This window comes from Ostrea edulis, chromosome 9 (genome assembly GCF_947568905.1).
Source record: "Ostrea edulis chromosome 9, xbOstEdul1.1, whole genome shotgun sequence".
Lineage (NCBI taxonomy): Eukaryota > Metazoa > Mollusca > Bivalvia > Ostreida > Ostreidae > Ostrea > Ostrea edulis.
Genome location: NC_079172.1, coordinates 31,622,711 through 31,635,900, shown reverse-complemented (window position 1 = coordinate 31,635,900; position 13,190 = coordinate 31,622,711). Strand labels below are relative to the sequence as shown.

General features: G+C 38.8%; 1 protein-coding gene across 6 annotated transcripts in view; it reads left to right on the top strand.

Moving 5' to 3' along the window:
• The window catches only part of LOC125660019 (protein O-mannosyl-transferase TMTC4-like), a 30,056-nt gene that overhangs the window by 14,563 nt on the left and 2,303 nt on the right, over positions 1–13,190 (top strand). For all 6 annotated transcript variants that reach the window (XM_056150182.1, XM_056150183.1, XM_056150181.1 and 3 more), the window contains exons 8-15: positions 962–1,164; positions 6,005–6,176; positions 6,407–6,535; positions 7,815–7,894; positions 8,445–8,552; positions 9,046–9,187; positions 10,236–10,350; positions 12,339–12,527. In XM_056150182.1, the coding sequence (XP_056006157.1) occupies positions 962–1,164; positions 6,005–6,176; positions 6,407–6,535; positions 7,815–7,894; positions 8,445–8,552; positions 9,046–9,187; positions 10,236–10,350; positions 12,339–12,527 (1,138 nt within the window). The remainder of the gene's footprint in view (positions 1–961; positions 1,165–6,004; positions 6,177–6,406; positions 6,536–7,814; positions 7,895–8,444; positions 8,553–9,045; positions 9,188–10,235; positions 10,351–12,338; positions 12,528–13,190) is intronic.

Genomic DNA, 13,190 nt, shown 5'->3' with positions numbered 1-13,190 from the left:
ATCCTATTATGAGGAAATGGCTATCATTACAATTTGTAGAGATATCAAAGGCAAAAACACTAGAAATGTAAATATTCAACATTAAATTCATAATGTTAATTAGACTGGTAGTGTTTAAAATTGATTGTTCCAGTGGTTGAACCTGAATGTATTCTTGACTGTTTACGCCTGAGGTTTGTTACTTCGTACTACTATGTTTATTATCCATGCAGAAAGATCTAGAAGATGATATCTGGTACATTGTACTATCTGGAGTGAATTTTGGTACTAAATTACTCAATGTAAAGCATTCAGAAGTGTGAATTATACTAAAAGAAATCATTACTAAAGAATTGGCCTCCATTTCTCCGCATTTACTAAAATCGCTCCACATTTCACCATATAAAATTCATGACCCATATGTCAAAATAGCCCAAAAATGCCTATATATATTGTGATGAACTTAAAAATTTGCACAAATGCATGGAAACATTTGAATTTTGTAAAATTACTCTTTTCTTACAAATTTTTGAAACTGATACACTTTACGACTGGGTCCCAAGTGTCATACACATTTTACTGCTTGAGTATTTTTGCACTGCTCTGCCTCGCTCTGTTTGATATGACAATGTCAGGTGTAGATCATTGTATTCATTCTTTTATTTCCTGCTATTATCTGATGTCCTTACTGGTCGATTGATTGACTGTTTGGGGTTTGATGCGGTTTTTGCAATATTTCACCAATTTACAGCAGTCTACCTTTACTGGACATTGTTAATTCCAAACGTGGTAACTGGATATTTTGTAAGTGCATGAAGCCAGAGTTGCATAAAATGACACATGTCCACAAAATTTACAGACAACTCTCATATAGGATTACTAGAATTTCTGATTCTAGTTTACTGATAGGATTACTGATTCTAGATTACTGATAGGATTACTGATTCTAGATTACTGATAGGATTCCTGGATTACATTTTAGGTACTGAATTACAATTATCTGTATTCATTGAACTGCTGGATACTTGTCAATCCCTGGTGGCTGTGTTTTGATTGGTCCATGGGAAGCGTGCCAACCATTGATTCTGTCTCAGACCTCCGTCTATTGGCTGTACTAGTGATGTGGGCGGTGCTTATCTTTCTACTGTACTCAGCTGTTGTAGGAGAAATTAGCCAGGAGCAGAGGTAATCTTTATACATCTCTAACAAAGTCTTTATACATCACAGACAATATGTTTATCTGTGTTGTAGACTGTTGACAATATCTTTATCTGTGTTGTAGACTGCTGTTTATAATATATTAATAGCATAATACATTTAAAGATTATTTCCCAGTTTGAATTTCCCGCGATATTTCATGTGTGTATTGAACTATTCCCAGAATGCACTGTATTTTGTTTGACTGCCATCTTTATTAAACTTGTTAGACTGTTCACACGTGTTTCTCGATCTCCCGCACTAAACATGGTGTCAGAAGACTTAACACAGTAAGGAAACGCCTAGAGACTGTAAGTGTTTTTCAGGTGACATTTCCGATATTCTGAACCATTATGCCTAAATTCAACCCGCCAGAATCGTTCGACTTTAGCCGACCAAGCGAGTGGCCGGAGTGGAAACAGCGATTTTGCAGGTACCGAACCGCCACGAAACTTGACAAGGAGGATGAAGCCATCCAAATTAGTTCATTGATATATGCCATGGGACTGCAGGCGGAACACATAGTTAAGTCTTTCGTATTTGGTGACGGGGAAGATGAGACAAAGTTCGAGGTAATTCTGAAGTAGTACGATGACTATTTTGTACCCAAACGTAACGTGATTCACGAAAGGGCCAAATTCCACCTGAGATCGCAAGCTCAAGGAGAATCAGTCGAAACTTTTATTCGTTCACTGCATGAACTCTCAGAACATTGTGATTTTGCTAACAGATCCGAGGCAATCCGAGATAGACTTGTTATTGGCATCAACGACAAAGGACTATCAGAGAAACTGCAGCTAACCAAGGATTTGACTCTTGAGAAAGCGTCAGAAATGGCCAGGAATTCTGAATTAGTGAAATCTCAAATTAGAGATCTACAATCCAAAAATTTGGATGCGGTACGGGTGAAACGTCATACTCAAGATCCGCCACACCAAGTAAATCGTGGAAGAGGTGCGCAACGGACTCGCGGTGGACAGTCTAGTCGCGGCAGAGGATCTAATAATCAGAACCGACAGAATGCGAATTTACCGTTGTGTGGAGTGTGCAATCGTAAACATTACGAGGGTCAGTGCCCAGCTCATGGACGGCGATGCAGAAAGTGCAACCGTAGGAATCATTTCGCAGTGTGCTGTCGTTCCAACACTGTTGCCGGTGTTCGTGAAATTGTCGACGACGACAATGATCATCATGACTACTTTCTAGGTTCAGTGACCGCATGCAACGAGGGAGAACCGTGGTTTGTTAAACTTAAAGTTTGTGGTTCAGAGATTCCGTTCAAGATTGATACTGGTGCTGACATTTCCATCATGTCAGAATACACGTACAAATCGCTACCATTTCAACCAAAATTACATGTGAACAACAGCAAACTACAAACGCCAAACGGTGATCTTCACTCACTTGGAAAATTCAAGGTTACTACTCGACATAAGAATCATCCTTATTCATTTCACGTAGTTGTGATTCCAAGCACCGACTCTCAGAATAATCTTCTATCAAGATCAGTTGCGTCTACCATGGGTCTCATTCAGAAGATAGGAAGTGTCATAGAACATCACGGTACTATGAAAGGTGACCCAGTGAAAATTGTTCTCCGATCTGATGCGCAACCGTATTGTGTTACGACTGCTCGACGAATACCGTTCGCTCTTATGCCGAAAGTGAAAGCAGAACTCGACAAACTAGAAAATGATGGTATCATTCGTAAAATTAATGAACCTACTGACTGGTGTGCACCAATTGTTCCAGCAACAAAGAAAAACGGTGATGTGCGTATTTGCATTGATCTGAAGCGTCTTAACGAAGCCGTTAAACGTGAGTACTACATGCTACCGAATCTGGACGATATCTCTCCGAAATTAAGTGAAGCGACCATATTCTCTAAATTGGATGCAGCATCAGGATTTCATCAACTTAAACTGCATGAGGACAGTCAAAAATTGACTACATTTATTACTCCTTTTGGAAGGTACTGTTACACGCGCGTACCGTTCGGAATCTCGTCAGCACCCGAGATATTCCAAAGGCGCATGGGAGAAGTACTATCTGGGTTGGAAGGCGTAGAGTCGATAATAGATGACGTCATCATCTATGGATCTTCACGCAATGAACACGACCGCAGATTAAAAGCAGCATTGGATCGTATTAGAGATGCAGGGATCAAGCTAAATCCCAACAAGTGCGAATATCGAAAGGAGAAAATTGAATATTTTGGACACATCATCTCGAAAGATGGTGTTCAACCTAGTCCAGAACGTGTGCGCTCTATTCTGGATTTGCCACCACCGACTAACATCAGTGAGTTGCGTCGTATTATCGGGATGATCAATTATCTTGGTCGATTTGTTCCTGATCTATCCAGTATCATGAACCCTATCAATAATCTGTTAAAATCAGACACAGCGTGGACTTGGGATGAATCTCAGCAAAGTGCATTTGACCGTGTGAAGAAACTCATTACAGAAGCGCCAGTACTTGCATTTTACGATATGACTCGACCCACTATCGTTAGTGCGGATGCAAGTAGTTTCGGTATCGGTGCAGCACTATTTCAAGTTGTGGATGGAGAGACTAAACCAATCGCATTTGCATCTCGCACACTTACCGAGGCAGAGCGTAAATATGCGCAAATTGAGAAGGAATGTTTGGCCGGAGTGTGGGCATGCGAGAAATTTGACCGATACCTCATGGGAATTGGATCATTCGAACTGATTACGGACCATAAGCCGTTAGTACCGCTGATTAATACTCAAGATCTCAATAAAGCGCCATTGAGATGCCAGAGATTACTGATGAGATTACGTAGGTACAATGTCGTAGCGAAACATGTTCCAGGAAAACAGCTCGTGGTTCCGGATACGCTTTCGAGAAGTCCTCTCAATATCAGTGATCAAAGCAATACTGTTGAAGATGTTACCGCATACGTAGCGTCCGTGGTCAATACGAAACCATTATCAGATAAGAAATTGGAAGAAATTCGTAACGAAACATCTTCAGATCCGATTCTACCTGACGTCATGAGATACACTATGCAAGGTTGGCCGCAAAAAGAAAATTCATTGTATGCGGAGTTGAAACCATATTTCGCGCCAAGATTCGAATTCTCAGTGTCTGATGGTATACTGTTCTATAGAGACAGACTAGTGATTCCAGAATCCCTGAGAGCTGATGTACTCGCAGCGATACATACAGGCCATTTGGGACTGAACAAGTCAAGAGAGCGTGCAAAGTCATCAGTATGGTGGCCTGGATTATCAAGTGATTTGGAACATTTGATCAGGTGTTGCGAGTTTTGTAATACCAACCGTCCGTCACAGCGTAGTGAGCCACTTAAAACTACTCAGCTTCCTAGTCGTCCCTGGGTAAGGGTTGGAGCTGATCTTTGCGAATTACAGGGCAAAAATTACCTTGTAGTGATGGATTACTTTTCTCGGTATTTGGAGATTGCCTACCTGGACAATATCACAAGTAATCACGTAGTTGGCAAATTAAAGAATATGTTTGCCAGATGGGGCATACCCGAGGAACTTGTTAGTGATAACGGTGGACAGTTCAGTTCGAAATCATTCAGACAGTTTTCGATTGATTATGGATTTCATCATACATTCTCCAGTCCTCATTATCCTCAAGCAAATGGAGAGGCAGAGAGTGCGGTTAAAGTAGCCAAACGAATACTCAAACAGCCGGATGTATTTCTAGCCCTAATGGCTTACCGCAGTACCCCCGTACATGCGACAGGTACTAGTCCATCTGAACTCATCATGGGACGTAAAATCAGAACTACCGTTCCGATTGGTTCTGACCAACTAGAGCCTGGATGGCCGGACCTAGGAAGAGTTAGGGAAAAGGACAGACAATCCAAACACAGGATGCGTGTAAACTTCAATCGTATGCATGGAGCTCGCACTTTAAAACCACTTTACGTAGGTGACCGTGTTAGGGTGAAAACTGATAAAGAAAAGTCTTGGGATGAGGCAGGAATCGTCACATCTGCTGATTACGCGAACCGCTCATACTTTGTGAAAACTCTCAGTGGAGACCTCAGGAGAAATCGTAAGCACTTGCTTCATGTCAATGATGAAATGCAAGATTCATCTGTGCCAAGTGATTTTCAGTGTTCTTCCGCTATGGAACCGGAACCGGAAATTCTGATGGGGAACCAGAATTCAGAGGAATCGCTGTGTACCGAAACAACCACACCACTTACCAATGAAACTCCGAGTGTACCTGTTACGAACATTCCACAGAGTAGCACTCCACCAGCTACCGTAAGACGTAGTGGTCGCGAAATAAAACGCCCCAAATACCTAAGTGACTATTTGCTGTGAATTTATTCATAAGTCATGTCAGACATTTTGAACAGTTTTGCTATTTTGCTATTCATTTACTTTAATGTACATGGTATTCATTTTTGCACATTTCACTGGAAGTGAATAGAGACATTACACAGTTGTATGTAATTATGTTATAAAGACAGTCAACTCTAATCATTATATAAAGATATTTTGATACATTGAAAAATTCAATTCCTATGTACTGTACATCTATTTTTGCTTCAACTATTCCTAATTTTGGTAAAGATAAATTTTTGAGATTTATAATCTTAAGGAAGGAGATGTTTATAATATATTAATAGCATAATACATTTAAAGATTATTTCCCAGTTTGAATTTCCCGCGATATTTCATGTGTGTATTGAACTATTCCCAGAATGCACTGTATTTTGTTTGACTGCCATCTTTATTAAACTTGTTAGACTGTTCACACGTGTTTCTCGATCTCCCGCACTAAACAACTGCTGACAATGTCCTTTTCTCTGTTGTAGAGTGCTGACAATGGCCTTAGCTTTGTTGATTGTTCCATTCCTACCAGCTTCCAATTTGTTTTTCCGTGTGGGATTCGTAATTGCAGAGCGAGTTCTCTATCTTCCCACAGCAGGATTCTGTATTTTGATTGCCATTGGAATCTGTAAACTTCAACAGAATTATCCCAAGATGGTGAGTTTTCAATTGTTGGTTTCTCAAATCATTCTGTTGACTAAGCACATTGAAATGGAAGAAAGACCCCCTGTTGAAAATTATGATTTATTTACAGGATTTATTCACCCCCATATTTACAAAATATATTCCAAATGTTTTTCTTTTTCTACTACCATGTGGTCTTTGTTTGCATTTTTGATATACACTACTCTCTGTTTTGTACATGTAAGTTATGTTTTGTTTTCCAGGATACACGATACTTCCTGTTTTTCCTCGTGTCTGTTATCGTTATGAGATCTATACAGAGAAGCAACCAGTGGAACACAGAAATGTCACTGTTTACAGCTGGGGCAAAAACATGCCCCCTAAATGCCAAGGTATGTATACAACCGGAACCAAAAACATGCCCCCTAAATGCCAAGATATGTATACAACTGGGGCAAAAATTTGCCCCCTGAATGTCAAAGTATATTTAAACCAGAACCAAAAACATGCCCCCTAATTATCAAGGTATATTTACAACCAGAACCGAAAACCTGCAGCCGTAGTGTTAAGATACATAAACACTAATTGTTGTGTTTACTGTATGTATACAGATTAGATATAGAATGCTAGTGCACTACAATCATACAATGTGGGGCAACCCAGAGTAATAAGGTTTGTTCACATGGATTTAACACCTATTTTAACTCTTAATTCACACAGACAGCCAAATCCACAAAGGTTGAATATTCCAATTCACACAGACAGCCAAATCCACAAACACAGTCAATCCTTTAAGTCAGTCAATCTATAAAGACAGCCACACGCACAAAAACACATGTACTCCATCCATAAAGACATTTCAATCCACAAAGAGACAGCCACTTCATAAAAAGACACTGCAGTCCATACACTTCAATCCACAAAGGGAATCTAGCTCCATCCACAACTCCAAGCCATGCACCATCACGTTTTCTGTTAATACTGAGTCTCCTTTGACCTTGAGGCAAGGGGGGAAAACACAAATGTTTAAGTAGTTATGGATTGATTAGAAATTGAATAATTTCTACAAAACTTTTGGTGTTTCTCTGATTTTGATAGCAAACTGAAATGTTGATACACTACATTGGCCAGGACTGTCACTGAGTTATGTTCAGAGATCTTCACTCGCAGACATCCCAATAAACTGAGCCAAGTCAAACCCAATACATAGGTAGTGACTATTCCTTCACCAATTGTTTGGCATCAGAAGTGAAAAGCATGTCTCTTTTGGATATGACCTTGAAAATGGGGGTCACATGTCATGGTAGATGTTGACGCAATACAGAACCCTGACTGCTATGGCCTTGGGTGCCATGCATAAATCAAAATTTGTGACACTTCACCGAAAGCTGGTGATTTCTTTCTAGATGAGTAAAAAATTCTTAAAGTGGATGTAAAACAAAACAAAATCAAACAAAGAAAACTGCATACAGTAAAACACAGTTGTAGCGAACCTCCAGAACCAGCAAAAAACCATTTGTCTTAACAAAACTTCATTATATCCATTAGATTTTTTGTTGTTTTCCTCTCATAGGGGAAAAATATTACTTAGCAATAAGTGTGAATTCGTTCTAGGTGTTTTCATTATAAGCGTGTTTTACTGTATACTACTTGCTGTTGTCTACATTACAGGTGCATTACAATATAGGGAAGCTGAACTCTGACATGGGCAATATAGAAGAAGCTATCATTAAATACAGGCTGGCCATTAGGTATGTCTTTCTGTGATGAGGATCGGAAATCTTCCTACGCCTCCTACTGCGCTTGTGAGGACACTCAGTAATTTGTCACTGTCTGACTGTCAATTTCCCTATAAATTCAGCGTTTTCGATTCATCATAACTGTATTTTTTACTTGGTATAGCTTTGTTTTTGTTGTTTTGACTTAACTTCCGGGCACGGTCACGTCTGTGAAATATAAATAATGTTAGCACGTTTTGTGATTTTAATCTGTTTTTCACTACAGCTTTACAACAAAATAAAAAAAACCATTTTGAATGGATGGACAATAAGATATCATACTGTAAAAGTGCTTATTTATGCGTGGGGGAAATTTACATTGATTACGCAGTCACGTAATAGCGTGTAAATTTTCCCCTAATATTTAGTTAGGAATATTTGATATAAATATATTCAGTTATAGCGTATTTTTCCCTCATGCATAACAATGGACGTAGAAAAGCGTGTACTGAAAGCCTTGGTGTAAATAACGACTTTTACAGTATTTAATGAAATATAAGTGAAGTGTAACTTGCTATTCCAGCCTGAACCCTGAATATGACCAGGCCATGAATAACCTCGGTAACTTACTGAAAGACCAGGGGCAAAATACAGAGGCTGAACAGCTGCTGGAGAAGGCGGTGGAATTAAGGTTTGTTGAACTAAGTGTCCATGTAGAGAATTTGTTCAGATGACAGTGGAATGATAAATTTGATAATACATGTACTACAGAAGAAAAAATTCCAAATTCACTAGTAGTTAATGATAAATTTTAATTCTCAATATTTAACACCACGTTCGATATGAAGGGATATTAAGAAAAGAAAATGTCCCCGGTGTTGTATGCTATACTAGGGGCGTCTTTTGTAGTGCCAATGTTTATTTCTGCCTTGCCTTTAAATTTTGTCCGTCATCTCATAGAGTGTTTGCAATTTAACATCAAGTACAAAATTTTGGGTCTCATGGCAGATGAAGAGATACCAGAAGTAAACACTAAAATTCGAATTAGAGCTAATATTTAAAAATAAGGGTTTTTTTGGTGATGGGGGGGGGGGGGGGGGGGAGTGTTCTTTAAATGTATTCCAGATATCAAAATTCCCTGATATAATGGCGGAATGATTCACAGACACACCTCGATTTTTCAGGCCAGATTTTGCAGCAGCGTGGATGAATCTGGGAATAGTACAGACAGCATTGAAAAAACCAAGTGAGGCAGAACAGAGTTACTACACCGCTCTCCGACATCGCAGGAAGTATCCCGACTGTTATTACAACCTGGGAAATCTGGTGAGTGACATCATACTAGGTTTATCTCTTATGAATTCTATATATACACTGGTCAGTGACATCACACTAGGTTTATCTGTTATGAATTCTGTATATTATACACTGATGAGTGACATCATACTAGGTTTATCTCTTAGGAATTCTATATGTAACACTGATGAGTGACATCATACTAGGTTTATCTCTTATGATTTCTGTATATTATACACTGATGAGTGACATCACACTAGGTTTATCTGTTCTGAATTCTATATATATACTGGTGAGTGACATCACACTAGGTTTATCTCTTAGGAATTCTATATATACACTGATGAGTGACATCATACTAAGTTTATCTCTTAGGAATTCTATATATACACTGATGAGTGACATCATACTAAGTTTATCTCTTAGGAATTCTATATATATATACACTGATGAGTGACATCATACTAAGTTTATCTCTTATGAATTCTATATACATGTATAACACTGGTGAGTGACATCACACTTGGTTTATCTGTTCTGAATTCATTATTATGTATGTTATGTATATGTCATCAGGTTTTGTTTGTTTCAGTGACAAGTTTCCTTAATTTGTGTAGTTTTTGGCTCTCCTTGAAATGGAGTTTGTTAATCATATCACAAAATGCCTCAAATACTATGGAATCATTAAATCCGTGGGGCTAATTTTCGTGGATTTGTGGAGATTTTACAGTTTCATTGGAATGTAATTTCGTAGATACAGTTTCCATAAATTGAAACATCATGTAGATTATGTATTTTGTAGTGGTTTGACTTCATAAGATGAGGGTACCCACAAAATCCACAGAAATTGAGCCCCCGTGAAATCTAATGATTCCTCAATATTGGTATTCAGTCAACGACGAAAAATCATTACGCTCTGGAATGTTCATAATAGAGATACTGATATGATTAGAGTAATTATTAAGTGTTGTAATGTTAAGTATTGGGATACTGATATGATTAGAGTAATTATTAAGTGTTGCAATGTTAAGTATTGGGATACTGACATGATGAGAATATTTTTTCTCTGTCTCTGCAGTATCTAGAGATGGAACAACATCAGCTAGCCCTGAGTTCCTGGAGAAACGCCACTCTTCTGAGACCGAGCCACCTTAATGCTTGGAGTAACATGGTCATCCTGCTGGACAACTTAGGTCAGTATTAACTCGCACAGTTAATGAGGACTCAGAAAGCTTAGTTAGTATTTACACTCACGGTTAATGAGGACTCAGAAAGCTTAGTCAGTATTTACACACAGTTAATGAGGACTCAGAAAGCTTAGTCAGTATTTACTCGACTGGTTAATGAGTACTCAGAAAGCTTAGCTAGTATTTACACTCACAGTTAATGAGGACTCAGAGAGCTTAGTCAGTATTTACTCTCACGGTTAATGAGGACTCAGAAAGCTTAGTTAGTATTTACTCACACAGTTAATGAGGACTCAGAAAGCTTAGTTAGTATTTACTCACACAGTTAATGAGGACTCAGAAAGCTTAGTCAGTATTTACTCACAGTTAATGAGGACTCAGAAAGCTTAGTCAGTATTTACTCACACAGTTAATGAGGATTCAGAAAGCTTAGTCAGTATTTACTCACACAGTTAATAAGTACTCAGAAAGCTTAGTCAGTATTTACTCATGGTCAATGAGGACTCAGAAAGCTTAGTCAGTATTTACTCACGGTTAATGAGGACTCAGAAAGCTTAGTCAGTATTTACTCTCACGGTTAATGAGGACTCAGAAAGCTTAGTCAGTATTTACACACAGTTAATGAGGACTCAGAAAGCTTAGTCAGTATTTAATCACCTGGTTAATGAGTACTCAGAAAGCTTAGTCAGTATTTACACACACGGTTAATGAGGACTCAGAAAGCTTAGTCAGTATTTACACACAGTTAATGAGGACTCAGAAAGCTTAGTCAGTATTTAATCACCTGGTTAATGAGTACTCAGAAAGCTTAGTCAGTATTTACACACACGGTTAATGAGGACTCAGAAATTTTAGTCAGTATTTACTCACACAGTTAATGAGGACTCAGAAATCTTAGTCAGTATTTATTCACACAGTTAATGGGTACTCAGAAAGCTTAGTCAGTATTTACTCACACTGTTAATAAGTACTCAGAAAGCTTAGTCAGTATTTACTCTCACGGTTAATAAGTACTCAGAAAGCTTAGTCAGTATTTACACACACGGTTAATGAGGATTCAGAAAGCTTAGTCAGTATTTACTCACAGTTAATGAGGACTCAGAATGCTTAGTCAGTATTTACTCTCACGGTTAATGAGGACTCAGAAAGCTTAGTCAGTATTTACTCACAGTTAATGAGGATTCAGAAAGCTTAGTCAGTATTTACTCACACGGTTAATGAGGACTCAGAAAGCTTAGTCAGTGTTTACTCACAGTTAATGAGGACTCAGAAAGCTTAGTCAGTATTTACTCTCACGGTTAATGAGGATTCAGAAAGCTTAGTCAGTATTTACTCACACGGTTAATGAGGACTCAGAAAGCTTAGTCAGTGTTTACTCACAGTTAATGAGGACTCAGAAAGCTTAGTCAGTATTTACTCTCACGGTTAATGAGGATTCAGAAAGCTTAGTCAGTATTTACACACACGGTTAATGAGGACTCAAAAAGCTTAGTCAGTATTTACTCTCACGGTTAATGAGGATTCAGAAAGCTTAGTCACTATTTACTCACACGGTTAATGAGTACTCAGAAAGCTTAGTCAGTATTTACTCTCACGGTTAATGAGTACTCAGAAAGCTTAATCAGTATTTACACACACGGTCAATGAGGACTCAGAAAGCTTAGTCAGTATTTACTCTCACGGTTAATGAGGACTCAGAAAGCTTAGTCAGTATTTACTCACACGGTTAATGAGGACTCAGAAAGCTTAGTCAGTATTTACTCACAGTTAATGAGGACTCAAAAAGCTTAGTCAGTATTTACTCTCACGGTTAATGAGTACTCAGAAAGCTTAGTCACTATTTACTCACACAGTTAATGAGAACTCGGAAAGCTTAGTCAATATTTACTCACACGGTTAATGAGGACTCAGAAAGCTTAGTCAGTATTCAGTGATCTAATTCAATTGATGCATCTGTTATTCTAATTAAAACTTTAGTCCATTTTCTGATGCAGAGAAACTGGAGCAAGCAGAGTTAGTAGGCAAGGAGGCCATTAGGCATGTTCCTAATGACCCCACCCCCTACTTCAACCTGGCCAACGTCATAGGCAAAGCTAATCGATACCAGGAGAGTGAACAGTATTTCTTGAAGGCCATACAGCTCAGCGGTCAATCACCAGCATCCAAGATGTATGCCAACTTAGGTAAGGGATGTTTACCGTTTCCATGCCGACAGGATGTGCAATCTTAAGGATGCAGTTTATGTCAATTCTAATTCTTTTGCATCTGTTTTCCTATGAATCGGTGACCAGTCTTGGTAAGTCAGTGGTAGAGCATTCGCTTCATATCAGAGAGGTCATGAGTTCAAGCCCTGCTTGCATCATAGCCACGTCAAATCTAAGACGTAAACATAGGTAGTGATTGCTCCTTCACCAAATGCTTGACGTTTAGAAGTGATTGATTGATTGTTAGTTTTACGACCCATTGAGAATTTTGAGATGTTATCAGCTGTAGCTGAAGTACCACAAATTTAGACTTATGCTTATAGCGCTCAGGGCTGTAGTAGTGAGGGTTCTTTATTGTGCCCATGCCTGCCGCGACACGGGACCTCCGTTTTTAAGGTCATATTCAAAAGATCAGTGATTCTCACTTCTAATATAACTGTCGAGCGCTTGGGGAAGGAACAATCACTACTTATGTTAACGTCTTAGGTTTGACGCAGCCATGGCACGATTGGGGGTCAAACTCATAACCTCCCAGTTACGAATTGAACGCTCTAACACTGAGCTTCTGCATGCGACCAGTGAGAATCACGGGTCTTTCGGATATGACCTAAAAAAAACTGAGGTCCTGTATTGCAGCAGGCT